The 27,666-nt window shown below is 51.6% G+C and overlaps 3 protein-coding genes, 1 long non-coding RNA gene and 1 other non-coding gene across 8 annotated transcripts in view; 3 read left to right on the top strand and 2 right to left on the bottom strand.

Moving 5' to 3' along the window:
- The first annotated feature begins 2,373 nt into the window (after positions 1 to 2,373).
- On the top strand, positions 2,374 to 7,019 carry TCF24 (transcription factor 24). Its single transcript, XM_064170677.1, has 2 exons — positions 2,374 to 2,858; positions 5,631 to 7,019. The coding sequence occupies exons 1-2, from the start codon at positions 2,496 to 2,498 to the stop codon at positions 5,742 to 5,744; spliced, it is 477 nt and encodes a 158-aa protein (XP_064026747.1). The 5' UTR covers positions 2,374 to 2,495; the 3' UTR covers positions 5,745 to 7,019.
- Positions 7,020 to 8,370: 1,351 nt separating this feature from the next.
- Positions 8,371 to 18,452, top strand: LOC135189906 (uncharacterized). Its single transcript, XR_010308358.1, has 5 exons — positions 8,371 to 8,476; positions 9,164 to 9,265; positions 9,732 to 9,869; positions 11,078 to 11,204; positions 16,888 to 18,452. It is a non-coding gene; the product is annotated as an uncharacterized LOC135189906 (long non-coding RNA).
- On the top strand, positions 9,588 to 9,666 carry LOC135189972 (small nucleolar RNA SNORD87). The gene has a single exon (XR_010308408.1). It is a non-coding gene; the product is annotated as a small nucleolar RNA SNORD87 (small nucleolar RNA).
- Positions 9,862 to 18,312, bottom strand: MCMDC2 (minichromosome maintenance domain containing 2). Its single transcript, XM_064170678.1, has 14 exons — positions 18,213 to 18,312; positions 17,997 to 18,127; positions 17,846 to 17,905; positions 17,370 to 17,565; positions 16,379 to 16,501; positions 16,068 to 16,175; positions 15,203 to 15,331; positions 14,505 to 14,736; positions 13,671 to 13,876; positions 13,232 to 13,398; positions 12,759 to 12,935; positions 11,910 to 12,052; positions 11,336 to 11,445; positions 9,862 to 10,890 (listed from the first exon to the last, which is right to left on the bottom strand). The coding sequence occupies exons 1-14, from the start codon at positions 18,310 to 18,312 to the stop codon at positions 10,724 to 10,726; spliced, it is 2,049 nt and encodes a 682-aa protein (XP_064026748.1). The 3' UTR covers positions 9,862 to 10,723.
- Positions 18,453 to 21,610: 3,158 nt separating the features above from the next.
- The window catches only part of SGK3 (serum/glucocorticoid regulated kinase family member 3), a 44,347-nt gene continuing 38,291 nt past the window's right edge, over positions 21,611 to 27,666 (bottom strand). For all 4 annotated transcript variants that reach the window (XM_064170668.1, XM_064170666.1, XM_064170669.1 and 1 more), the window contains 7 exons: positions 27,187 to 27,299; positions 26,957 to 26,993; positions 26,757 to 26,843; positions 26,113 to 26,208; positions 25,181 to 25,336; positions 24,295 to 24,384; positions 21,611 to 23,001 (listed from right to left, as the gene is read on the bottom strand). In XM_064170668.1, coding sequence (XP_064026738.1) covers positions 22,831 to 23,001; positions 24,295 to 24,384; positions 25,181 to 25,336; positions 26,113 to 26,208; positions 26,757 to 26,843; positions 26,957 to 26,993; positions 27,187 to 27,299 — 750 coding nt within the window. In that variant the 3' untranslated portion in view covers positions 21,611 to 22,830. The remainder of the gene's footprint in view (positions 23,002 to 24,294; positions 24,385 to 25,180; positions 25,337 to 26,112; positions 26,209 to 26,756; positions 26,844 to 26,956; positions 26,994 to 27,186; positions 27,300 to 27,666) is intronic.

Genomic DNA, 27,666 nt, shown 5'->3' with positions numbered 1-27,666 from the left:
CGGCCGGGAACGGGAGGGGGCTGCGCCGGGCAGAGCCGCTCCGGTAAGTTCGTCCTCAGGCCGGGAGAGCACGGTCCCCGCGGGTGGCGGCGAGGAGACGGGGTGCGGGGCGGGACAGGATGGGACGGGACGGAGGGGCAGCAACCACTATCCCGCACTGCTGCGGAGTCTCCGGGGGTACCGCGGCCCCGGGGCCGCCTTCTCACATCACCGCAGGGTTCCTGACCACTACTCCGGAGAAGCGTTCTGCTAAGCTGCTCCCGGAGCTGAGCACAGGGCAGAGGCATTGGGCAACGACGCAGAGTAAGAGAGGGAGACCATCTGCCCCAGGCGCAACCGACACGGCTGCGGGCGAGTCCTGCCCAGGCTCACGCCGATTTCTCCCCAGCCTGGCAACTCTGCCCTGGCCTTTGCCACCCTCCCCTAGCCTCTGTGGGCAAGTCCCTTCATCAGCACTTCATACGCACAGGCTACCGGACTCGAACGAGCGTTGTGCTCTTTGCTGTGGTCACCTCTCCAGACAGCTTAAAAACCAAACCTCCTTCGGTTTTAGAGGCTGCTGGAAATGGGCTGCTGCCTTGAGACACTTTACACAGATTTGGGATGCTGAGGTTTGGGTGACCATGAAGTCTGCAGAGATCTTGGTTGGTTGATGGGAAATCTGACAGCGAATTCCAAACAAAATCTCTCATCTCCCCAGCTGAAGTGTTGCTGTTTTTCCCCCAGGCCCAGCATTTCATCTGCTGTTGATGTGAAGCTCCAACTCCAAGCAGTGCCCAAGGAAATGAGTTTTCCAGGTATGTGTGTTTGCGAGGTGCATGTCACACAAAGTCACTCCAGCTCTCAACCTGCTTACAAACCAAGGAGGCAAAGCCCAAACTGAGTGTAACCAGCCCTGCTCCTGTGCTTCAGGGACTTGCACCGACCCAGGCTGCCTGCATCTCTGGGTAATTTGGGCTCTTCCAGAGACAGGGGAAGAATCCCTCCTTTCACTGGGATTTGGTGGGATGGCAAAGGAGAAACCCTGATGAGAAACACACACCAACAGAGTTCTGCTAAGCTGTCCTGATCTTCTGTAGCCATAATGATTTCATTTTTATAATGACTTCACTTAATAATGATATATTTTTTCCCCACTACAACGCACCCAGCTCTGACTGTGCCTTGGCAAGGAATTGGCAAGGTTAAAAAGCAGAGGGGACCCTTTTTAGCCCAAGGTAAAGGAAAGAGCTCAGCTAAGGAGCAGTTTTCAGCCCTCGCTCCAGACAAACTCATGCAGGTCAGATGTGTTCTATTGGTCACAGTGCCACAGCAAAACAGAAGAAAGAGCTTTTGCCTTCGGTTCGCAGAGTGTCTCACAGAACTGCAGGCTAAGAGAGCAGAGAACTGGGAGCCAAACAGCACAGATATCACACCAAAACCCCCCAAAGGATCGGGCCTGCTAAATGCCAGCAGAGCAGGGCACGGCAGAAAGGATTGTTCAGGAGCATTTCCTCAAGACACTGCCAGATCCCTGGTCCCTGGGGCTTGGCCACCATCAGAGGCGGTCACAGAGGGGCTTTGGGGGCGGCTGGGAGGCCTCATTTGTGTGTATTTCGCCATTCACATGTGTCTTCCTTTTAATCACCCGGCACTTGAGTGTGATCAGAAGTTTCAACGGCTCGTTCTTGCCCTCACTGTCTAGCTGGGCTGCTCCCCGCACTTGAAAGCCAGGATCTGGGAGCCCTGGAAGTGCTGCTCGACTGAGGCCAGCAGGACCAGGTACTGCTCTAGCTGTGCTGCTCTTGGGGCGTGTGGGTTGAGAGGCACTTCCCTGGGGAGCTGGGGCAGTTTCAGCAGAGCTGCCTGCCTCTTCTCTGACAGCTGGGCAAAGACCTTGTGGTCCTTACTTCCAGCTTTGCTCAAATGAAGCTTTTTGATGTTGTTTCCAAGAGCTTCTCTTGCCCCCCAGTGACCAAAATCCAGTTTATGAGCTTCTTTTAAAGTCTGACAATGTAGAAAAAGGCTAAGCAGGGACAATTCTGAGTCACATGAGGGGTGGGAGCCCGAAGACAGCTGCTGGCCCTTGAAAATCATGGGCCAAGTCTCATCACCACTCTGCAGCATCACTCCCTGCTGCACCTGCAAACGCAGTCCCCTGTAACCCAGGGAGCACTGAGCACCCGAAGCCTGCCGAGCCACGACTGCAGCTCCACAGCAAACCCACGGGCAGCCACGGCCCGAGCCAGGCAACAGCTTTTAGGTTAGAGAATGCCTTTAAAGTCATACCGAGCCTGGGTTCCAGCTGCTTGCCTGTGGGAACCGCCACCCGGGTTCTCAGAGGGGTCCCTAGGTCATGCGTGACACAAACCCGTGCTGTGTAGCACTGCCCAGGCGCCCACAGCAGCTGCCAGTCCCTGCGAAGATGTAACCTGTTTCTGTGCCCGCCTGGCACCACATCTGCAGCTCAGCCCTTCCCTCTTGGTTGCAGGAGCCTCCCCGCCGGGCAGTCCCCAATGGAGTGTGGGCACGCATCTGAGCGCGGCGCGGGCACGGAGCCCGATGCCCTGCTGCCTTCTGCCAGCAGCAATCCCTGCCTGCCCCCGGCGGGGCAGCGGCCCGGGGCCCCTCCGGGCAGACCCGCGGCTGCCAACGCCGCTCGGGAGCGCAGCCGGGTGCAGACCCTGCGCCATGCCTTCCTGGAGCTGCAGAAGACTCTGCCCTCGGTGCCACCCGACACCAAGCTCTCCAAGCTGGACGTGCTGCTCCTGGCCACCACCTATATCGCACACCTCACTCGCAGCCTTCAGGATGAGGAAGAGTCGCCGGGAGAGGGCTTGGGTGCCCTCCGAGGGGATGGGTACCTGCACCCTGTCAAGGTAGGAGAGCTTACAGACTTCTCTAACACCTTCCAGCATCACAGGCCGGTTTGGGTCGGAAGAGACCTCTAAAGGTCATCTAGTCCAACACCCCTGCAGTGAGCCTGCAACCACAGATGGTCACAGGTTGGATCTGAGGATCTCAGAGGTCTTTTCCAACCTGGTTAATTCTGTGGTACAGCAAATTGCTCACAGCCCCAGCCAACCTGACTTGCCCTTCATGAACCAAACTGATGTTAAAGGTACTTAGATGAAACTGAAGGTTTGAAGCTTGTTTACCTGGCCAGAGCTAGCTGAAGATTGCCCAGACTGCCCACAGACCCAGGTGCTGGGAGTCTGAAGGAAATGCCCTGGAGCTCACTAGTGGGCTTTGTCAGACAAACATCAGCTAGCAGTGTAGGTCCAAACCTGAGGGGACTGAAGGCAGAGGGCAGACCGGAGAGGTGCCAGCCTGGCAGCCCTGGTGCTCTGCTCAAACCCATTGGAGCCAGCTGTGGGGGATGGCCCACAGCAGCCACCACTGCCACAGCAGGGTTGCTCGGTCTCTGCTGCTGAGGTAGGAAGGCAAGGTGACATTAATGGCTGGCCCCTAAGAAAGTGCCTTTCTGGGGCACTATTTTGCCTGCTTGCTGTATGCTCTTCCCTCCACCACAGATAAAGCGCAGCGGTGCAGAGGGGACAGCGCCTGGGGAGGACCTGAGGCTGGAAAGGGGTTTCAGATGCACTGCCCAGTGACTGACAGGGCTCCAGCACCGCGGGCTGTTTGCTTTGGCTCTGCTCTCAGGGACTGAGTTACAGCACTGGGCTGTTTTCTTTTTGAGCCAGGATGATTTAATTAAGATTAATTTGTGAAGTAATCTCCAACTCCTAGAAAGTGACCAATTCACAGAGAGCTTCTTGTTCACAGTGCTGGTCAGTGCAGAGAGCACGGTGTCAGAGGTTCTGTGGCCAGTGAAATGATTAGCAGGCTCATTGGGAACACAAACCCTTCACATCCACATGGATGTGTAAACGGGGCTGTAATTTAAGGGAAGAAATGGTGATGGATTTCAAAGCAAGTTCTAAGCAGCTCCTGTTCGTTCCCTCTGTTGGAGCAACAGGACACAGGTCTACAGTGCTCCTCACCAGCTGCCAACTACTCGTGGCAGAAAAATGCTTTTAAATGGTTATTGCCCCAGTTAAGTGATCCAGATGCACATTTCCCAGGCTACTGGAACGTGGCAGTGCTGGATTTATGTACAAGTGAATTTTTTCTAACCTTATTTGGGTGCCATTTACCTGTATTTGTTTTGTGAAGAGTCTGTGAGCCTAACCAAGCTCTCCAATATTCCTGCTAGTAAATCAATTCTTCAGCTGGCACTGGAACAGAAGTGTCACAGACAAATCATAGCACAGGCCTCAAAAAAACCCTTAAAATTCAGGATATGAGGCAACCAGAGCAGATAAGGACTTTAGCCACACTCATCCATCAAGCACAGGAAATTCAAATAGCAAAGACAGTAAATCACCCAACTGCAGTTGTGTGTGAAAGAAAAACAGAGTTAATGTTTTTAAACTCAGATGCTGAACTCACAGCATCACTCCTGAAACCAAACCAGTGGAGAGGTGAGGCAGGCTCTTCTAGGGAGAGCTCGCTGCTGCTTTGTGTCTTGAAGCAGAAGAGCTGACAGGTAACAGCAGTGCTAAACCACTCCAGTTTGTGGGGCTCTCTTTGGTTATTGCCAGGCAAGCTGCCAGCCTGCTGCCCCAAGTGCCTCCTTAGGAACCTGGCAGTTGCAGCTATTTCTGCGCCCAGGAAACCTCCACCTCTCCAGCAATGAACTGCCCACATCGGACTGGAGCCGAGTGCTGCTTCCCAGGAGTGGGGTGGGGGCTGCACTGACCCTCACTGCAGGACTGTTTGCTGGGGTAAGAACTGCAAGCTCTGAGAGTAATTAATTGATCCCAATGCAACTGGTGACTGCAGTGGTCAGAGACGGGGGAGAGGAGCTGTCCCACCTGCAACCACTGACAAGGAAAAAGAAGGTGGCAGTACTGGAGGCCTCCAAACAGCCATGACCTTAGACGTCCTTTAACAGTTCCTGGCAGCCTCTGTGTGGGGTTGGGTCTCGTGAGGCTGGGCAGCACAAAGGGCTGCACACACAGGGCTGTGGGCACTGCAGCAGCCTCGAGCTGTGGTGCTCCCAGCAGCTGAAGCTCTCCGAGAGCCCTGGTGTCTCAGCACTGCCCTTGTGTGCCCCAGCAGCTGAAGCTCTCAGAGAGCCCTGGTGTCTCAGCACTGCCCTTGTGTGCCCCAGCAGCTGAAGCTCTCCGAGAGCCCTGGCGTCTCAGTGTCCCGGGTCAGGGTGGACCCCTCCCCTGGTAAACTCACTACAACAGGAATTTCTGAAAAGTCAGGAAGAACTAAATTGTATTTCTTACAGTTTCAATAGAACAGTCTAAGGAGAATAAACTACTACAGAAATATAATGCCCTTAAGGAAGATGGGGAAGGGGTCAAGCGGCAGCGAAGCAGCAGCAGGGGAAGATAGCAGCGAGCACAGCAGCAGCAAGGGGAAGGTCCAAGCTGTGCTTCCAGACATAAAGCTCCTCATGCTCCAGTGAAACTATATTAACTAATCCGTTGCTGCCAGTACATGGCCTATCCCTGGCATGTTCACCTCTCCACTCAGAGCTTCCATTTCTAAGGTGCTCTGTGTTCTGCACTCTGTTTGTCCGAGCGAGCAATCAGCCCAAGCGGCCACGCTCAGCACTGCCCTTCTCTCCCCTGCAGAAGTGGCCGATGCGCTCCAGGCTGTACATCGGCGCCACGGGACAGTTCCTGACGCACCCAGCAGCCGGCGACGGCGCAGGCCAAGGAGAGACATCAGCAGCTCCACAAATGTAACCTCCCTGACAGCTTTAAAAGCATTCTTATTTATTACACCTTACATATCTATTTAAGAGCCGCACCTACAGACAGACTGCCACTCCTGACATAGTGTTTGTAGGGCAGAAGGAGTTGATTCTGAAGTGTTGTTAGTACCTCATGAAGTTCATGTGACATCCCATCGCTTCATCTAGAGCACGCTGCTGGCCTCTGCACTGGGGGATGAGGAGAAGGCAATGGTAGGCACCACAGTGCAGGTGCCTCATGCCCTCTGGGACTGGTGGTGAACCAGTACGCAGTGGAGGAGCAGGGAAGGGGCAATGCAGTGCTGGCTGAGCACAGAACAGTAAGGCTGGGGTAGATAGCCAAGGGCAGGTCTGAGAAGAGCAGCAGACACACACGTGAAAATAGCGACCACGGTCCTGCACGTGGGTCCCTCACTGCATAGACCTGGCAGTGGAAATCCCACTGGGCACCAGTGCCAGGTCAGGGCTCTGTCCTGTGGGTGCCTGTCGGTGCAGGTGGCTGCTCCTGAGCACATGGCTCTGCAGGCACCTCTTGTGGCAGCATGCAGCCTGCCCTCCTGCAGGCACAGCCCTGTGTCAGCCCCAGGCTCTGCATCGAGCGCTGCCACGGGGGACGCACAGGCTTGTGCTGCACCTTAGAGTCCCCCCAGCAGGCCCCCTTGGCTGTGTTTCTCTGGCCTGTTGGCAGGTGCCTGCACTGAGCCCCGAGAGTTGGCTGTCCCTGGCACACTTTTCACTTAAGCATCCTCTGTAGCTGGGTAAGAAAGGCTGAAGCTAAACACAGCTGTGTCTGTTCTGTAAGCTCTGTACCGCTCCTGTTACTGCCGAGGTGAACACACCATTAAATCTCGTTCTGTGGGCTTCATGTCTCTCCTGAGCTGCAACATCTCTGACAGTTCCTAGTGCTGACAGCCTGCATTCCTGGGCGTTGCTTCCTGCAGACTTCACCAGCTAAGTTTTCCAAAGGCATTCAGGAAAGAGGCAAAGAGCACTACCAGTGAGAGCAGCCTTCAGGGACCAATACAAAAAGATAATTCTGTCACTTCCAATCTCTTTTCAGCCTCAAACTTGGGATGTCTTTCAGAGGTGCTGAGCATGCCATGGCAAATCCAGTGCCCAGGATCCTCCACCCCAGCAGCATCCTGAGCTTCACCAGGATGGTTCTGTTATATAGTAAAAGGAGATGATGTGAAGGAGGGGTCGAGGGGATGGTTGTTGAGTAAGATGGAAGAGTGACAGCACAGCAAGGGTTGCAGGAATGCTCTGCTGTGAGGGTGTGAGACACAGTTACACTTCAGGCTGATAAGACTCCCAGGAGCAGTGCAGAAGCAGAGTTCAGCCCGGATTTGTATGTAAACAAACAGCATCAAGTCAGGGGAAAACCAAGTGAAATCCCAGCCAGATTTCAGTAGCAATGCCAAACATGGAGCTGCTGCCTGGAGCAGTGGCCTGACAGTCAGAACAAAAGACACCAGAACTGTGCACACGAACTGGTGCAGGGAGAACAGCAGGTGTGGGGCTGCTCTGCAGCTGCTGCACGCTCACCTGGCACAGCAGTGCTGGACACTCCACAGGCTCTTCAATCGCACTTGGAAGGGACAGAACACAGAAAGACACAAGGAAGGAAAGAAAAGAGTCACCCTCCTAGCTTTTAACGGCTTCTTCCCTTAATTGTGGTGGAAAGATTCTGTCTGCTTATCCATGAGAAATGGGTAGAAACAAGGGTCACAACAAGGGAAAGGTTAGAACAGGCGGCACGAAGATGATGTCCCTGTTCAGACTTGCCCTGCAGCAGAGGTGGAGCACTTGCAGCACCCAGCAAACACGAGACACTTTGTGCCCAGCAGGTCTGCGGCAGCTGTGGCCGCACGGGCGCCACCGCAAGCTCAGCAGCAGGCCACAGGCCGGCAGGAAAACGCAAACTCCAGCGGAACTGTTCCACTTGAGAACTGCCCTGCCCATGAGTTAGGATTTCACTTTCTCCTGAGACAGGTTACTCCGCATCCTCTCCAGATGTAAATGTCTCTGCTGCCAGAGCCGAGCTCGGGAACCTGCTTCCTGCACCCCCCCACTGCAGTAGCTCCTCTCTTCCAGAAACGCACCGCAGGGTCCGGAGAGAGCCTCTGAGCTTATCTGCGTTAAACCTGACGGGCTTGGTACCGTTCGTACCGGCCCTGACCGCTTAACCGCTGCACCGAACAACCTCCTCGGTCCCCTTGGGGAAGCCGCGGTCCCATAAGCTGCCCCGCAAACGCCCCCGGCCCGCGCCTCGGCTGCCGGCTCCTCCCGGGGGGTGCCGCAGGAGCGGGCCCCGGGCCCCAACCCCAGCCCGCCGCTGCCCTCACCCTCTCCGCCGCGGCCCGCGGGCGGGTGCTGCGCTCTCTCCTACCGGAATGCTGTGCCGGTTCTGCTGCCCAGCTGCAGGCAAGGCATCGCGGCGCGGCCGTGGCAGTCCCCCAGGGCTCCCGGGCCCGAACGCTGCTGAGGCGGCCCGCGGGCGGGAGGCGCCGGGACCGGGGCCGGGGCCAGGACCGGGAGCCACGCCCGACCCTGCGGGGCAGGCCCCGCGCTGACCGTAAAGCGCTGCCGTAAAGCGGTGCGGGCAGTGTCGCGCTGCCTATTTAGCGGCACCCCGCCGGCGGCTCCGCCCTTCCTTGCGCCCCGCGGCCACGGGGAGCGGAGCTGCCGCCGCGGTGCGGAGCTGCCCTGGGCCGTGCTTCGCGGGTAGGTGACGCGGCGGTCCGCGCCTGTGCTGCAGGGCCCCGCCGGTGCTCGTGGAGCCGCTTTCAGCAGCAGCTCGTCAGTGGGCTCCCGTGGAAGCGGAGCCGGGGACGCTCCGGTGCGCGGTGGCTCCGCGGTGCGTGAGCTGCACCTCGCATGCTTCAGGCTCCGGTCAGAGCGGTGGGTTGGGCTGCCGGGGCGGGCGTGCGGGCGCCGCTTCCAGCTTCCCGAGGCTGCCTGGGCCGCCCAGCCTCGGCTGCTGCCGCTCCTTCCCTGGAGCGGCTCCTCGGTCCCGGCACATCTCGCCTGAACGGCAGAGTAGCTTCTGTATACTGCCTTAAGGAGGTAAGAGAGCATAGCTGGGAGAGGCTCAAGTAGCAGCAGGGTTCCCGTCCCCAGCCCTGCTGGCGCTGGCCAGGTCTGTCTGTGCGAGCACATTCCAGAGGGGAGGGTGGCAGTGAGCCTGACCCCCGGGAAGCTGCTGGAGCTGGGGAGGTGACCGAATCCTGGACAGAAACACCAGTCCTGGCACGGGCAGGACCCTGACTGCTGGCATCATGATGATAATTCGTTGCCGTTTACCCATCTGAATTTCGTGATGAGCAATCTTGTATCTGATGTGCCAGCTGCAGTGGGATCGCCCCAGTCTGGTTTGCCACCAGGGTGCTGATGGTATCTGCTCTTCTGAAGGTGCTGTGGCAGCAGCTGACCTCCGCTGCCTTCCAGCCTGGGGCGCGCCCGTCCAGCCCCGGAGCAGACTCCATCCTCCCAGAGGCGTGGCTGCTGGAGAGGGTAAGTGGGTCTGAACTGTGGCGCTCCCGTAAGCCGTGTGGCTAGCGGGGGAAGGGCTCTGCTGGCCACTTGCTGCCCGCAGCTGTGCGTGCTTCATCTGGTGCTTGGGGACCCTTGTGGCCCGGGGACTGACTCTGCTGTCCTCCACTTGTGCTGCTACTGGCCTGGTTATTTTTGCTTAAAATGGTGTGGGAGACGGCTGGGAGGGGTAGAGATGAAAGAGTGTGGGGCACTTTTGGCAGAGAGCTCTTTATTTCTGGGGCAGTATTTTCCTGAAGTGGCTGACCAGAACCAAGCCACTGGGCCTGCCTAGGTCTGTTCTGCTGGCATGATGATGAAATCTTTGCCGTTTACCCATCTGACTGGTTCTTGATGAGTACCTTTGAATCTGAGATGCCAGTAAAGGAAATAACTTTGTATAAGATGGGTTAAGGCTACAGGAAACTTATTTGGACTTTTTTATTAGTTTTTGTTGTTAGCTGGAAGACACCAGACTGAAAGGTGGACTTGTGAGGCACTTGGCCATGGCCCTTCCTACTCAGCACTGCTTGATTCAGCACAAGGCTGTTTGAAAATGTGTGACTTGTCCTTGGAAGAGGTTCAGGTGAGTGCTGCTCTAGCAAGAGCAGTGGCAGTGTGGACCCTCCTAGAACTTAGTGTGAATGTTTAAATCTACCAAATCGATTGACCCACACTGAGTAACTCAGGATTAAAACATTTACCTTGTCTAAAAGAGTGCTTACAGTGCTGCTGGTGGCAGCTTTTCTATTGACCCAGGCAGTGTGGACATGAATAAAATCTTGGATTTCTGCCTGCCAGATTGTCAAATATTAACTCTTTTTCCCTTTCCTGTGGGGTTGCTATCCCCTGGGGCCTGCAGAAGTCATGTGGAAATCGTGGGGCTTTCCAGATTGCAGCACACTGGCATTTAGCACTGTATTGTTGTGATAAAACTAAGAGAACATGAAGTAGTGGTGATCCTTGGCTCCAGATCCAAACTTGGAGAGTATGAGTACTTTCTGAAAGCTGCCTCCCACCAGCACAACAGCTAAAATCTGCTTAGAACTACACACCCCTCAGAGTGATGCATTTGAAAAGAAGCAGCAGTGGCAACTGCAGCATTCAAGTAGTTGAAAGAAAACATTAGAGTCTCAAATCCTGGGTTAATTGGTAGTTGTAGTCTTACTAAAAACCCTGCTTTGCTCCTCTCTGCACTGTGGATGAGCAGTGGGAGCCAGAAGAGTTGTGGGTTCAAGCTGTGACTGGTCTGAAGCTGCCTCCCTCACTTCAGACAGCACTGTCATGGAACTTTTAGCTAAGTCCTGTCAGCTTTGCTTTGCTCCTTAATAAAAACTGCTCTGAACAGCCTTAAAAATCCTAAGGACTCCAGAAGTACACAATGAGGAACTGCAGCCTCCCAGAGCTGATGCCTGAGGCTTTGCTCCCAGCATGGAGCTGTCACTCCTCAGGAGCGCTGATGTGAATCCCTGGGCCATAGGCAGCAATGAACTGGTGCAGCTGGTGGTGGCACTGCATGAGGTACGTGTCCCTCTGCTGCAAGGAGCTCTCATCACTGAGGTCACAGGGAAAGACAGGATTTGGAGCTATGCACAGTGCAGACTTGCCTGAGCAAAGGACAGATTGAGATGTGGTGAAGGCTTGATGCTGCCAGGACAAAAGCTATGGCACAAACCTGCATGGTACCATCTCCAAGCATTCCATCCTGATTCTTGCCTGGCTGCCAGACTCTGTCGAACAGACTGACTGGGATTCTAGACAGATAAACCCCCAACCCTTGTCTCTGTTCCCCAGGGAGAGAAATCTGCCTGTAGCTTAACCTGGCCTGATGTGAGTGGAGCAGTGCCTCAGCCAGCAGCAAGGATGGAGCCTTGGTGTTGGCCCCTGGCCTGATGATCTACGGGCAGCATGGAGACTGCAGGTAAGCACTGCTGGTGTGGTCTTCAGCAGGGGACATTCTGGACTGTGACTGCAGATGAACTCTTACTGCAGCCAGCTGACAAAATACAAACACAAGGTACCCACAAATGAAGGCTGAGGTCTATTACTTACCGTGTTTGAGGGTAAGAGATGACTCCAGTAACAAGATGGCAATCACTGCATCTTCCTGAAGAACCTTCCTTCTCAGACTGAGCTTAGTGTGAGCCTTAGCCAGTGACATCCTAGAGGTGAACACAAGCATGTCAGGAAGAAAACACTGCAGCTCTGAATGCATTCCATGTGGAATGAGATATGGGTAAATCCAGAGCTCACACTGGAGTGGGGGGTTCTGTACTTGTACATCTCCCACAAATGCTGAGCAGAGGGCCTTGCTGCATGATCTGTTGTTAGTGCTTTTTTTGCTTGCATAATACAAAGCTGTGCACTTTAAATCCATTTTCCCCTAGGTAGCTTTAACAGTGATTTTTTTTTTTCCTGGCAGAGTTCCTTAATTTTTTTTCACCATCAATAAATAATCCTAAAAGGTAAATGGTGAATCTTTTGCCTCAGTGGTAAAAGATTCTTTACCCTGGACTCTCTTAGAACTTAGTGAGCCTGGTCTAGGCTTTTGTTTGTGAAGTTCTTGAGCAGGTTAGCACAACTTGAGTTTGAGGAGCAGCTGCTTGCTGTGCAGAGCAGGACGTACAGAGTTCTCAGTGCAGGTGCTGATAAGGTGGCTCCATGGACAGAGTCTCTCCTCACTCTGCGGCTGGCGAGGTAATAGCCCTGAATGAGTCTTTCTGCTTCTGCACTCAGTTCCACGTGAAGATTCTTAGCAAACAAAATAAACTAGAGAAGGGGAGATGGAAGCTATTATTTTTCAGTCAGACATTTTGAGGAGACCTTGTAGTAGCCTTCCAGTATCTGAAGTGGGCTATGGGAGGGCTGGGGAGGGACCACTGACAAGGTCTTGTAATGGCAGGAGGAGGAGGAATGGGTTTTAAAGTGGCAGAGGAGAGATTGAAACTGGAAGTTAGGAAGAAGCTCTTTGCAGTGAAGGTAGTGAGACACTGGCACAAGTTGCCCAGGGAGGTTGTGGATCACAGAATGTGATCAAAGATCACAACCTCCCTGGAGGTGTTCAAGGCCAGGCTGGATGAGGCCTTGAGCAACCTGTTCTAGTGGGATGTGTCCCTATGGCAGGGGGTTGGAACTGGATGAGGTTTGAAGTCCCTTCCAAACTAAACCATTCTATGATTTAAAACATTTTCCATGCCTTTTAACACAGCAGTGCCATAATAGTATCATTTGAACAACATATTCCAGCAGTAAAAGACAGCTGTCAGCACTCAGCTCTGTGTAGCTCTCAGATACTACTAATCAGAATCATCTGTTAATGATCCTAGAAAACACTGAATTGAGGACTGTTAACTTTTATTACTGATGGCAAACTGTCCTGCTCAGCAGTGGGCACTGCAGAGAAGCTTCTGATCCCAGAGCAGTATGATCTACCCAAGTGTGCCACGTTCCCAGCTGGTGGGGTGGTGCCTGTTACCTCCTCGTAGTCCTGTGTTCTGAACTGCTGTGAGACTTTGTACAGCAAGGCTTCAGGATTCATGGCTCTCTTCAGAGTATGGTGCACAAGGGCAGCAGCCACTTGACACATGGGAAACTCATCGTAGAGCAAGAGCCCAAAAACATCTACAAGGTTAGATGGAACCAAACTCATGTCCTAAAGGGAAGACCCAGAGAAAGACAATTACTCCTTTGGCCTTGTGGAACCATGGCAGAAATGCTCAGCATCCAGAGAGAGTCCTGCAAGACTGCCTCATGAACTGCCTGTAATGGATGCAGTCAAACTGCCTCAGCAGTAACTGTCAAAAGCTGTTCTGAGGAAAAGGATTCCTCTTGGGGGAAAGTCACTGAAGCTGTGACTCTTGGGGCAATGCTAACAAACTGGATTGTTTCCATTATCCTCCAGGTTGAAGTGACCACAAACACAAGTGACCTCACAAGGTGTGTGTTTACCATCTGTCCAAGGAACAAGTTATCCTTTGGAGGGTGTTTCTTTGGGGAAGAATCCACATCCACATAAGACCAAAAACTGGTCTGAACTGAGATAGTAACTTGCTGGTCAGCCTCTTCTCCATACTTCTTCCCAGGAATGAACACTGTTGTGCTTCTGCTCTCTAGCACTAGGACAGGACAAGACACATCAGTCGCATCTTCGGTCCAGTTTTACTACAAATTCTAGTCTCTCACTCCCTGAAACCAGTCCCCACGAGGTGTTGCTGAATTGTGACACTGATGGCCCTTTGCAGTGGAGCCTCTGGGGCAAGTGTCAGCCTACAGGCCCTTGGCTTCTTTCTTGCACACTCAAAAAAAGAACTTAAGAGATTTTCACATAAGCTGGGGATCAAACCCAGCTGTGTTCTGTGCCCTGAGCTGTTGTTAGGTGTGAGATTACCAGCCTGCAGGAGTTCCAGTTTGTCCTTTCTGTGTGAGGCCAGGTCTCCTATGTAACAGACACCACCCTGAGCCAGCACAGCACTGTTGGCCTGGATGCTGGCACCTCCAGTCCCATGCTTGTCTTTGGACACGGAAGGAAAGATGTCACTGGCTGGTGGGTGCCGTATGCCACGAGGCAGGAGGCAGAGGCTGTAATTCAGGAGCCTGGAGGATTAAATCAGTGTCAGAAACTGTTCCTTGGCTTCTGCACAGCTTCATAGTGTGCTTACTACTTTACAGTGGCATCCCTGTGTACTAAGGCTGAACCAAAAAGGCACCAACAGCTGGATTTAAACCCACGTGTGAAGGTGTGCATGACTTCCACCACCTTGCAGTACAGTTTTTGGGAGGGATAAAATAATTTAAGTATTTACATACTGCTTATTAACTGAAAGTCCTGATAGCTGAGAAGTGGTGATGGAAAGGCTGAAAGTAATGCAAGGTGGGACAAGCAGAGCCTTTTGTTTTTGTCATTAGCAGCTTCTGGGCCAGGCTGCAGTTCTGATGTTAGAAGAACATTTTGTTGGAGCTCTGCTAAGCAGAGCTGATGTTACAACCCTGCCAAGATCACTACCAGAGTGTTAAGGGGATTCATTGTTAGTGAAGTTCTGATCTAGATTTATCACTTGCTGTAATAAATGTCTTGGGAAAAGACCTGGGTATTTTTACTAAGAGCCCTGAATATTCTTTTTAAAATACAGCCTTCAGCTTTTCCTGCAAGACAGATCCTGTCCTCTTTTAAAATCTTGTGCTTTTAACTCTCAGTTGTGTGAAAAATAAGGCATCTCTTTACCTGTCAATGACCAGTGTGTCACCTGTCACAACCAACAGGTCCAGGTAGTCTGCACTGTCTTTTTCACATGTCTGCACTAGGCTCAGCAGTATGGCAAGCTTCAAAGTGTTGTAAGTGCCTGGTGGAACAACTTGAGAGGCAAAGATACTGGCAAGAACAGCAGAAAAGCTCCAGCAGGAACCTGAAGTCAGCCAGAGCAGATGCTTAAAACTCTCACTGACAAAAGAAGGACCTAACGAAGGCAACACACAAGTTAAGACACTTCCCAAAAGAGCTCTGCAGGTACATTAGAACAAATCAAGGTTCTAGTCTTGAGAAAAAACTTAACAGAGGTTTATGTTAAGCACAAACTTAAGGTGTAGACATCTGACAGTTCTACTACTAAAGGTAGCAGACAAGGTCTGCTAAAACTGCAAGAAAGGAGTAACTGAAATAGCAGGTTCATTTAATGTACGATTTCCGAGTCCCTTCCCCTGGGCAGGAGAAGTTGAAGGACTGCAGCAAAGAACTCTGTGGTTTCCCACTGCATGGAAAGTGGGCAGCAGAAGATAGTCTCCAGTAACAGTAATACCCCTTGCAGAGAGCCCCCAGAATGGGTTTGCAATCTGGGCCCCTGGATCACAGAAAGGACCAATTGTCAAGCTTCTCTTGCAAGGCTTTCCAGCTACTTCAGCCACTGTTTAATGGAGCTTCCTTACCCCCTGGCCTAGAGAGCTGTACACTGTTGACTTCTATGCATGCTGTCCCCTGCAAGCCATTCTGCACACAAGCTGGGATTCCAATGATCTTGTACTGGTTTCCTATGGTCATCTGGTTGGTCAGCTCATCTAGAAAGTGAAAGGAAGGGTGGTGGGCAGCGAGGAACCTGCAGAGGTGCTGGAGCCTTAAACCAGTTTGAAAGGCAGAGTCAGGAATCCTCATACTGTGAGCGGTTCCATTTTATTCTTCAGTTGCAGAAAACAAGCTGGATGGCAGGCCAGGGTCATGATGGCCTAAAGGGAAGGTCACTTGCAGGATTCCCCCCTAGATTCTGGTCATAAGTTGTTTATTATTATCACCTGTTCCTAACTAGTTGTCAAGAAATGAACCATAATTCCATAGGCTTTTGGAACAGCTTTTTAAGAGAATGAAGGGAAAGAGGGGGGTTGTGATTTTAGTTGGATATTCCTATTAGAAGTGGTGGAAGGGGGTGGATGTAGAAGCCAAAACTGCTGATGGAATGTAGAAACAGCTGGATGAAGGAAGGGTGTTTCAAATGCACGAAGCTGATACGAAACAGCCAAAGGAAGTAGAAAGGAGGAAAAAAACAAGATACAGTTAGAATGGGTCACTGCAGAGCTGGCCAGGGCATTTCATTTCCATGAAGGTGTAAAACAGCTTTGCCCTGTGTACTCCTCAGTCCTGTAGCTACTGTTTAGTCTTTCCCCAGTATTATTACAGAAGTGCACTATAAATGAGGGCTTTCACCATTGCACCCAGAGAAACAGATCTGTAAAGACAACGCAAGGGCTTGTTACAGTTCAGCTCCAAAGGTTTTTGACAGAACTCCCAAGCTCAGCTTACCTCTCAAGAAAACTGTGAATGTCTGCATCCTAATGTGTGACTGATCACTGCAATATCCCTTCAGAGCATGAAGAACTTTGGCATCAATCATCTCAACTATTTGTTTATCTTTCAAAATAAAGGCAGAGAAAAGGTTAGTTCTGAAAGCAGCACAGGTTGGGGGGTGTTTTTAAAAGGACTGCTGTGTTCTGCAGGTTCTTCCTCTTAACCACTTGGTCGCCTTGTGTAACAAGTAGGAAAGTAACACATCTAAAATTGAAGCTACACAGATCCTGCCACCAGGTCTGAAAATAGAACCACACAGCTCCTACCACCAAGGACTCTAAATTTCATGTCTTCCTGCAGGGGTGAAGAACACAAACTGCACACAAAATCACTCCTCACTGTGGCAGACTCTGTAGCTCCAGGCAGGTGCACTCTTATGTACCTAAACCCTAAAAAAAAAAACAAGGAGACTTTCCCAAGTGTTTGACATGAGGACTGGGCTTTCATTTGAAGTTTCCCCACGAGGAAGTGGTTAAACTACTGGGACAGTGACGTCCCCCCTCTGGCCTGTGTGTCTGCAGCTGAGCAGTCCCACAGGGTCTGTGTCATTGATTGCAGGGCCTCCAGAAGGCAGAATTTCACACTGGGGAATACTTGGCCAGGCTCAGCAGTAGGAAGCAGACACTGCTGCTTCTGCCTGGCATGGAGATGACAGGGGACACAGACATTTGTTTCTAGAGATGGGTGCCCTCACAGACATGGCTGGGATTTATTCTGCAGGCTCCTAGCTTTGGGATTTCATTTCTCTTTCATGAGGTTCTGCTTTCTGTTACAGGAAGAAGAAACCACACCAGCTGTAAAAGTACTTACGGCCTAACCCTGCAACAGCTCAAGCACCTCAGTCATACTACTCAAAAGTAGTTCCACAGAAGCCAGCCACTCCTTAAAGCAAACCTGCTCTGCACTAGGAGCCTTTGTCAGTCCCTGGCATGCTGCTTTTATAGAGACACAAACAGCTTCCAGGAAAAAAGTTTAGTTTTTTTAATTTTCTGGTAACTTATGAAATGGCATTGGCAATGCCTCTCTTCTCACATCAGCTACCTTCAGCAGCAGGGACAGGGACTGCTGGCAGAGCTGTGCTCCTAAAACATGTCATGGCACTGAGCGACCCCTGGCAAGCTGCACTGCCTTCCATTAATAATCATCATCATGCTGTGACCATTACAGCAAGGAGGCTGCACAGGAAAGTGCCTGCAAAGCCTCTGCCATTCTGAATTACTAAAAGGCTTTGGAAACAGTATGGATTCTCTTAAGTACCTTCAGAAAGTGGGCAGGTTTCCTCAGAACAAAGGAATCTTGCTCCCTGGGTGTATTTTGTTACAGTTCCCATTGCAATGGCTATTCCTTCAGACATGTAAAATCTCTGAGATGTGTAATTGAGGGGAAATACAGACAGGCTCAGCAGGTAGCTTGGGAAAGGTGGCAAGTGTGTTGGTTTCAGCAGGATGCTGATCTGACAGGAAACACAAGGACATGAACAGCATCAGTACTTACAACTGCTTTGCTTACATGGACAAACACATTTGAGAAAGAAAGAGGAGGAGAAAAATCCCAAATGGATGAAGTGTAAATTACTTTGTTTCATATTAATTACCTCAAAACCCTTGCAGTAGAGTTGGGTGGCACTTACAGCTGCTTTTAATTATAAATACTACTACAGAGGCAAAAAATATTTGTCACTACTTCACCATACTTAAAAGACACAAGCTCTAAATGAAAGAATGCAGACTCACCTGGGCCTCTGTCTGCAGTTGTTCAATTAATGATAATGTCTTAATGGCTATGAAACAGACCTGTGATGGTAAGATAGCTTCCTTTTAGAGTGGAAAAGCTGGCAGAGAGAGAGAAGATGTGCTTCTGTCTGCTCTCTCCCTGTATACTCACTGACTGGAAAACCTTTGCAGCTTGGATGGGCTGGTGAAGGATGTAGTTCCCAAAGGCTGCATCTAATTCGGCAATATCAGAGGGACTGATTGAGATGGTGAAACGATAAACAGCATAAGCTTGCCTGGAGTCTGGAGGAGCAAAAAGCGCCTTAGATAAGGTTCCAGGCTGTGCAGCAGTACTTAGCTATGTGACAGAAGCTCTCCTCAGCAGTACCATTATACTTTCTGCAGTCCTGCACGAATTTCTGGAGGCCACCACTTCTGTCGAGATAAACGAGAGCAATTTCCCTCATGTGCTGGAGATCAGAGTGCATCTTCCAGGGAAGAGCTTTGTGCTTTAGCAGAGCGTGGGACTAAGCTGCAAAGAAGTGATGTTAGAACTGGCCACGTTCTGGTAACAAACAAAGCATTAACAAAGCTGTGCAACATCAGAATAAACTCTTTCAAACTGCAATGCTTTTGGGGCGTGTCAGCTGTCACTGTTCTAAGGGAAGTCCATTCCCAAAGTAAATCCCTGAGGAATGCTCTAGTGTTTTCTCAGTTGATTATTTCACTGCCCAACTCCCTAACCCATGAAACTAAAGCTTGCATTTGAAGTAAAATTTTGTACCCTGAAGCCCTGCTTCCCTAGCTGAACTTTGAGGGAGAATTACTTAGGCCAGAACTGCCATTTCGTAGCTAAATATCTACTTTGCCATCTCCTACAAAGTGTGCTTTGTCCTTTGTGTGGGTGACTGATTAAAATGCCACTTAGGTCTTCAGAAATAGATTTAGCTACCAAGTAAGGACCAGGCAGAATTACTGGGCTGAGGAGTGAGCAAAGCCCACAGCAGATGAAGGATCCCTTGCAGGCGTTCACAGGACCCAGCTGAGAGAGAAGTAATGAACTCCGTGCAGCAGTGCTGGAGAACTGCATGCTCTGGGCTGGCAGCCACACTTGGTGGCCTTAAGCATCACATTGTAAGCACAAGCTGGAAGAAAACACAGTAGGAATTCTTCTGTGGCTGTTCCTTTAGCATTGCTGTGTGTGATTACTGCTATGTCTCTGAGGGCATGTGCTGGTCTGAGACTAACTGGAATGTTTTAATGAGAAAGATGAGAAGATAGGCTGTGAAAAGGAACCAGTGGTGATGTCTGCTTCACTCATAGGCTGGCTGAGATGTGTAAAAGCAAGGACACGAACAGGTAAGACAGTGTGAGAGTCTCTATCTGTCAGTCAGTGGCTGTGCTTTGCTCCCTGGGCTTTGGCTGTGTAACCCAACTAATTCTGCTTCTAACCCCCCTGGCTGATCCTCCAAACTCACCTCGCACATAAGGCAAACTCTGGGATAAGGTGGAGGGGTGGAAAGAAGGTGGAAAGGGGGTTGGGAGCCCCTCCTGGGGGCTCTGGTTTCTGGGAGGGGTAGTGTGTTTCTGTATTACTTTTAGCTTATATATTTCTGTATAGAGCTGTATAGATTTGTGATGTAAACATCTGCTTGTCTGTTGTGTAAATACAAAGCTTCACTCCTCCACTTGCAGCCAGGTGAGTGCACTCGGGGTGATTTCATAAGAGTAGGGGGCAGGCAGTTCCCAAACCATCACAGGGCATGGAGGAAACCAACACACAGAGATCCCTGGTACTTCCTGGAGCCTACCTTCCCCGGGCTTGAAGGACACCACTCAACAGGACACCACTCACAACAGGCCTGGGAAACCTCAGCCCAGATGTGGGGTCAGGCCCAGGGGGGAGGCAGCAGCACAGCCTGAGGCAGGAAAGGCTCCAGAGCTGCCCCTCCAGACACTGCTGCCAGGTCCCCAAAGGCCACAGCAGGGCTCAGACAAGGCCTTTCCTCCCCAACACCTCAGCCCCAAACAAGGCCTTTCCTCCCCAAAACCCCAGCCCCAAACAAGGCCTTTCCTCCCCAAGACCCCAGCCCCAAACAAGGCCTTTCCTCCTCAAAACCCCAGCCCCAAACAAGGCCTTTCCTCCTCAAAACCCCAGCCCCAAACAAGGCCTTTCCTCCTCAAAACCCCAGCCCCAAACAAGGCCTTTCCTCCTCAAAACCCCAGCCCCAAACAAGGCCTTTCCTCCCCAAGACCCCAGCCCCAAACAAGGCCTTTCCTCCCCAACACCTCAGCCCCAAACAAGGCCTTTCCTCCCCAAGACCCCAGGCCCAAACAAGGCCTTTCCTCCCCAAGGCCCCAGCCCTGAAGGAGGCTCTCTCCTCCCCAGCACCCCAGCCCCATCCCGTACCCCCAGCTACAGTACCAGAAGGAAGGAGTTACAGCCTTGAGGGCTGAACAAGCAGCTCCTGGACTCGGAGCGCAGGGCAGTGGCAGCTGGGGGTCCCCACGACTAAAGAAACGGTTCAGCAGTTTAAAACCACTGGAACTGAAAGACTCAGAGCAGTGTCCTGCCTTTTGCAGCCTGTGCAGATAATGCCTCTTGGCTGTCAGTGATCTCAGTGCCACAACCCACACCTTGGGAGGAGAGCTGAGATCCGAGTGCAGGAGCGCCTCAGGCTAAGGAGCTGGGTAACAGCGACCAAGGAGCACAAAGCTCCACAGGAGGAGTTAAACATCACCACCTTTGTTATCTGTGCTGTGTAGAACCTGCTGCTGTCCGAGCTAACAGGGTGCTGGGGCTTTCCCCTCTCCCCTAGCCCTTGTTTCTGCACAACTAACAGCAAGTGTCTGGACCCGGTGCGGACAGGACCCCGCTCTGGGGAGCACAACCTGCGGGCGGCGGTGCCCCACTGAGCACGCAGCCCGCGGGTGCCTCCCGCAAAGGGTCACGTCCTGACACTACAGCGAGCACTAAAAGACAACACAAAAGCTTCTGCTGCCTTTCATGAACAAACCCTGCCCCGCGCCTGCCGCCGCCTCCCGACTCACCTCCCGGGGCAGCACCTCCGAGCCTTCTCTGCTGCATCTCAGCTCCCCACCCCTGGCCTCCGCGGCACCGGGAGAGAACGCCTGCTCCTCACGGGCGTCGGCTGCACTTCTGGCCGGGAGCAACTCCCTCGCACTGCAGACATGGGGAAAGCCTGCGTTAGTCACAAAAGGACACGTTTTACCTCTCTTTGTTGCCGATCTGCCAAAACAGGAAGGAAGCAGCGCAGGGGGCTCCTGTGTGGGTTCTTCAACCATCTCCTGTCCAGGCTTTACCACAAGCAGTGCTTCAGCTTCCACTTTCCCGTTCCGCGCTGGGCGAAGGGGCAGTGCCCTCTGAAACCAGCCACCACAAGTCGAGGTGCGGAGCAAGAGCGCAGAGGCAGCGGCGTGAGGCGTCCTGCCTGAGGGTGGAGACAGAGTCCGTGGTCTCTGGAAGCCCTGATCCGAGCGAGGCGATGCACAGGGCAGCGGCGGAACGGCGAGGGTCGGCCGGCACGGCGCCACAGCTAGCTCTCATCTCGCCGGGCAGCACCGACTGCTGACAGACTCCTCCCCAGTGCTCTCCAGCTTCGGCTGCTCCTGGGGCACTACAGGCAGCACTTCTCTCAGCTCTTCTTTTGGCAGAGACGAGATGATTTACACGTTACGGCTACTCCTCGGTCTCTTACCAGACTCCTCTCAACCCAAGGCATTTAGCAGCGTACTTACGAACAAAACACACAGAGCAGTCTGAAGTAACAGACAAAAATAAGCTGTTATTTACAAGTTTTATATATACATTACAAAAGTACTACCGCAGGAGACCTTTACACACGGCAGCTGCAGTCGGCGCTGGCATCGTTTAACCTAGGATTTCCTCCAACAGAAACTGCTCAGCTGGAGCAGTCTGTCCACAGGAGCGTAGGAGAGACACACCAGGGCTCCCCCGGTAAAACCAGCAGCCTCCTCTGCGGGCTTCTTTCCCCAGGTGGAGGCTTTAAAGCGGCGCAAACTGGAGCACCGAGACAAGCAGCTGCGAGCGCTGAGCCAACGATCCATTTGGGACAGATTAGTGTTTCAAAGCTATACATCTGTGAGAAAAAGCCCGACTACTTGGCATGATCCCCTCACCAGCTACCCCAAAACGGTCAGAGCAAGAGAGCCGTGTAAAGCAACAGTGATTATTGCATATTATCTCTTTGGAAAAGCAGAGTTGTAACCAAAAGTCCTTTTACTGTGGTTGAGCTACAGACGCGTTTAGCTGAGGGAGGAAGGGAAAGTCAAACACACCATCAGTAATGTCATCAAATGGATCCGGTTAATCTGTTCCATCCTTGCCTGGAGTAAGCCCCATCCCTCAGGTCATCCAGTTCAGCAAGCAGTGCTTCAGCGAGAGCAAGAATCCAGTTTGATGGGACCAGTTCTTCCTTCTGTGGAAGTCCTTTGAGAACCTCAGCCTTAGCTCCTACTGACCTCTCATTTAAGTGCTGGCAGGTAAATCAACATATGCCTCCAACTGACAGAACAGGGAAAACACTGACCTTTTTTAGACCAGGATATACAAAAGACAGTTTGCATAGTTACAATTCAAGCACAAAGTCACTGCAAATAGGTACAAAAGCATCTGGAAGGTTACTAAATTGACTGCTGTTTGTGCCAGCCAGATCTCAGATAGGTAGGGCTGTAAACTTGAAGGGATTGAGGAGAACAGTCAGTGCTTTTGCTTAAAAAATACCTACAGAATGCTTTTGAAAGGGTTAAAAAAATACTGTCTGCAGCGGGAACAAACGGTCCAAGCCCCAAGGGAAGCCATCCAGAATGCCCAAATTCCTCTGATACAGCAGAGCAGCTTTGTTCGTAGGTTTCAAACCTACACCCAAACCCAGGCACTAGTTAAGCTAAGTCTGGGATGCGTCCACAGCCCGGAAGGTGCAGTTCAGCGCAAGGCTGCCCAGACACTGCTGCCTCCTCAGTCCCTAGGAGAAGATGTCCTCAGAAGGAGGGGCGTAAGAGAAGCCAACGAAGGCATCGTCTGCCTCCAGCACGCTGGCGTTGACGATGCTGTAATCCGAGGAGACACAGACCGAGTACGGGACCATTTCTTCTGTAAACACTGCATCAAAGTTCCCAATATCATCTGGTCCAACCTAGAACCAGAGAGCTCCATCAGCTGCTGCTTGTCCTTTGGATGCCACATTTAACACTTGAGGCTCTCTGCCTCAGGATGCTCCTTCCTACCCAGCACCAGAATTTAGGGCAGCACTGCACAGCATCCCTGAGAACAGCTATTAAAAGCCTGCCTGCTGCTTTGAGGCTGAAGGTCAGGCCAAAGGCTGCACACAGTTATGACCTGACCAACCTAAGGAATAGGCAGAAATAGCCTTTTTTCAAATGACTTTCAGGGAGATGCAGGAACTAACATACACAGCCCCTAAAAAAGCCAACCAACCCAAAACCCCCAAAACAACTTGAGAACCCCAAACCACAACACAACAAAAAAACCCCAAACCAACCAAACCAACCCCCCCAAATCACAACCCAATCAAAAACCCCAAGCCAACCCCAGAGACACAGCCCAAACAAAAGAACCCAAAACAACTCAAGAACCAAGAACCACAACCCAACCAAAAAAACCAAACTACCCCAAACTGAGATACAGCCCAAACAAAAACCCCAAAACAACTAAACAACCCCAAACCACACTCCAGAAGCCAAACCACACAAAACCCTTCCCTTTTCTGTCACTAATAGTTCAAGTATTGAATCCCAGCAGTGGTACCCCAGTACTGCTGTGACAGATTAGCTTCCCAGTAACACACCTAAGAACTACAGCAGAGGGATAGTGAGGCCTTGAGGGACCTGTTCTAGTGGGAGGTGTCCCTGCCTATGGCAGGGAGTTGGAACTGGATGAGCTTTGAGATCCCTTCCTACCTAAACCATTCTATGTTCTGTGAGTCACAGAGGCCGGAGAAGGTTTGCTCTTCACTGAACAGACATGGACTGGACTAAAGCTGATGTGACTCTGATGTGACTTTAGGAAGGATTTCCTCTCCACCTCCTCTTGAGTTTTGGACAAGCAGTCACAGTTTGACACAATTTAAATGGATGGGAGGATAAAGAAAAGCTGCAAGTGAGGCTCAGTAACTACAAAGGAGTGGGAGACATCAAACCTTCAAACACAGAGGCTGGCTGTGTGCTCATCTTCAGCCCTCAAACCCCACAGAAATTGTCAGGCCTTTGACAGTAATGAGCAGAGGAAACAGTGATGTGTCAAACCAAGCTTTCAGTGAGAAAAAGCTCTGGTATCACTGCTCAGGAGTGGGACTGCTCCAAAGCCCAGCCAGCACGGGAGGCTCCCAGGCCCCTCTACTCCCATACAAACAGTCTTTGCAAACACAGAAACTCGGCAGGCAGGGACTAGAACAGCACCAGGCACCTACCACATTGGGATTAAATGGTGGTGGAATCTTCTTCTGAAGGAGGTCAGTCCAGCTGAGAGATTCAAAGAATGGATGCTTCTGAATTTCAAGCTGCAGAGAGGAACACAGATTGTAGGGGTTTCAGAAATCCATCCTGCTTCAGGCTGCACACATGGAAGGAAGCCAACCCCCTCAGGTTCTGGACTCAGTGTCTGCTGTGCAGTACAGGCTCTACTGCTGTCAATTGTATTGCTCTCAAATATTACTGCTGCAAAAACAGGCATTCATTTGTTTGCCTGCCCCTACAAACTAGTTTCCTTTTAAGATATTTTCTACTTCTGAACCTTAAAAGCAGCCACTCTGAAGCCCAGCACAGAGGTAGCATGTTTTCTGGTGGTATCTCTGCTCCTGCCTTCAAGTTTTGTTAGCTTCTGTAAAGCAGATTATTCTCTGGTGTAGCAACAAATCTATTCAGCCAAAGGTCTGCCATCATTTTAAGGCTCAGAGAACCCCCAAATGTGCCATTTTCATGGTGCTGCTGTTCCTCTTTATCTAAGGACTGCTTTTCATGCAGGCAGTGAAACTGGCATGGCCAGAAAACAGCCTTTTCTGGTGATCATCTCCCAGTTTCACCATGAACAGTGAAACCTACCTTGCTACACCTTAGTGACTACCACACCAGGAGTTGTCTCCTTCACTGGCAGGTACAGCAGCAGCCAGGCTCTAACCATTCATAGCCCACAGCCACCACCTCTCCCATCCCAGCTTTCAGGGACTGACCACACTGGTGTCTCAAAGAAATAGAGGAAAAGAGAGACAGATACAGCAGTGCTCTCTGTCTCCAGCTGTGGGATCTGTGCACATCAGCTGGGTGCTGTCCCTGTGGCTAAGCGAGGGCACCACGTACGAAATCCTCCCTTGCTCCAAGCCTGCTCTGCCGATCCTTCTCCAGGAGCTCCTCCAGGATGGCCCAGGCTGTGAGGCTGATCCCTGGCCGCAGGACCAGGGGCTTGTGAAGAATGTTCTCATACATCTCAGCAATGTCCCGGCAGTAGAAAGGAGGCTGGAAAAGGAAAGCCACACTTGAGTCTGCAGCATTTAGCTTCACGTGTGGTCAGGAAACCACTGCTAAGGATAAAGTGCTGACAGGGCAGAAGCCAGCTGGCTCTTCTGTGCTCTGCCACCTTCTAATGTAGCCATCGGCACTGCCGGAGCTGCACACACGATAGCTTCCCCACCCACCTCGGGCCTTCCCAACACTCCTAAGGAGCCACAGATGCCATCCAGATTCAAAGCTCCCATTGAACTTGCCTAAAAGAACCTGAGAGTGGAAAACCAAACCTGCCTCCTCCCGGGAGGGGACAAAGCTCAAGAGCACCAACACAACAGGTCCCTACTGCAGTAACTGCAGGTGACCAGAGGCAGCAGAGGAACATTTTTCCTTCTAGTGCCCCAGCAAGAAGTAGAAAAGTGAGGGAAAAACCTGGGAGATGGTCTTTAAATTGTACTTTTTCCAGTGTTTGGCAAAATACTATTTCTAAGTTGGGTTTTTATTGGGCATTATCACTGTTGATTCAGTTTGCTCTCAAGTCCCCTCAGTGATGACTACAGGTCTTCATCAGAGCTACATGCAGCAGTTCAGTGCAAAGCCAATCTTGGACATCAAGAGGCAAGGCCAAATCCAAGTCAGAACAGCAGCTGCTGTGCTGGGCACAAGGCAAACTGTCCACACACTTGAGTGGAGCACTTCAGCATCTTGAACAACACTCCAGGGTTACTCCACATAGAGGAGGAGAGCAGAGAGAGGTCCCTCCTGCCCCCCCCACATCAGTTACATACCAGCCCATAAAGCATTTCATACAGAACTGCACCCAGGCACCACCAGTCTACTGTGTTGTCATAGGGCTGCTTCTTAATGACTTCTGGTGCAAGATACTAAAACCAAGACAGAAAGAAAGAAAGAAAGAAATTAGTCTTTTAGGGCATTGGGCTAACAGGAGCAAAACCTGGGCTGCAGTCACATCACAGTGAACACCCTCAGGAGAAGCTGCTTCACAGCACAGACTGCTAAGAGTCTACCTTGTCCTTCAAAGCCACCAAACACTTCCCACACCATTGTTTTGCTTAACTACTTTGCCACCTCTGTTGTGAAACTTCTTTCCCATTTCCAGTAGGTTGCTGCACTGCTGCAGAGGCAACAGCTCCCAGCAAGCTGGCTGCCAACTGCCCCTCTGCCAGTAGAGGAAAACACAAGACGTAAATTCTGCCCAAGGGTCTTGCCACAGAGCAACTGCAGGACCTGCACTGAGTCTCACTGTAAACCTCAGTGAGGGCTTGAGCTGCGAGCTGCTGGATTGACACTCTTGTCCGACCCTCACAGCAGCAGAAGGCACAGGGTTTGCCCTCCCAGCCACAGCAGTATCAGCGACAGCCAACAGCCATTCATTACGAGCCAAAGCGCCCCACGAGGGCTGCCAACGCACTTCTGGTGTCCCGCAGAAAGTGGCGGTGGTGTCGGAACTTGCAATCCCTTCCTTGCAGAGTCCAAAGTCTGTCAACACAACGTGGCCCTGTTTGGCAGAGAGAGGCATTTCACACCCAGAAGGTGCTCAGCACGGAGCACGCCTCAGGGCAGCACTGGGGGAAGGGAGGCAGGACCCCAAGGGCAACGCCGCACACTCACTAGGGAGTCCAGGAGGATGTTCTCTGGTTTCAAGTCCCTGTTGAAAGAAAAAGCAATTGCATCAACTTAAACCAGCAGTCACTAACAGGGGGGCTTGGATTCAGCTGACAGCTTCACATTCTGGCAGCAAATGTACACATTTCCTGTCAGAGGACTTCCCCAGGTGGGCCTGACTCAGGGATGTGCCCTGTTTTGGACTTCTGCAGGGCAAGGAGAGGCTCCAGGCTCACCTGTAGACAATGTTGATGGAGTGCAGGTAGCCCAGGGCACTGGCTATTTCAGCAGCGTAGAATCTGGCTCTGTGCTCAGGAAAGGAACGCTCCCTTTGCAAGTGAAAGAACAGCTGGAACCGTGCAGAGAGGAAACGAGAACATTGCACACAAGGGTCAGGTTCATGGCTTGTGACTATTAAAATTACATCTTAATTTATTCAGCTCTCCACTTAGTTGTTTAAAGACTGAGCATGAAATAGAAGTGGGTTTGCTGCATGGCTTTGCCCTTCCTTTACTCCCTTATCCTTTCTCTTTGGCAGCTCAGAAGTGGAAAGGTAACTCAAACACTCCAGGACCTTCCCCTAAAGCCAAGGCTAGTCAAAAGGAAGCAGCGAAAAATCACTAAGCTATGAAGCTGGTGAGACTAAACCCCACAAGACAGCTTCCTAGCAGGATCTAACCTACTGTCACACAAGTCACCTCCATTTCTGCACATGC

This window comes from Pogoniulus pusillus, chromosome 34 (genome assembly GCF_015220805.1).
Source record: "Pogoniulus pusillus isolate bPogPus1 chromosome 34, bPogPus1.pri, whole genome shotgun sequence".
NCBI classification, from domain to species: Eukaryota; Metazoa; Chordata; class Aves; order Piciformes; family Lybiidae; genus Pogoniulus; species Pogoniulus pusillus.
This window is presented reverse-complemented; position numbering and strand designations above follow the sequence as displayed.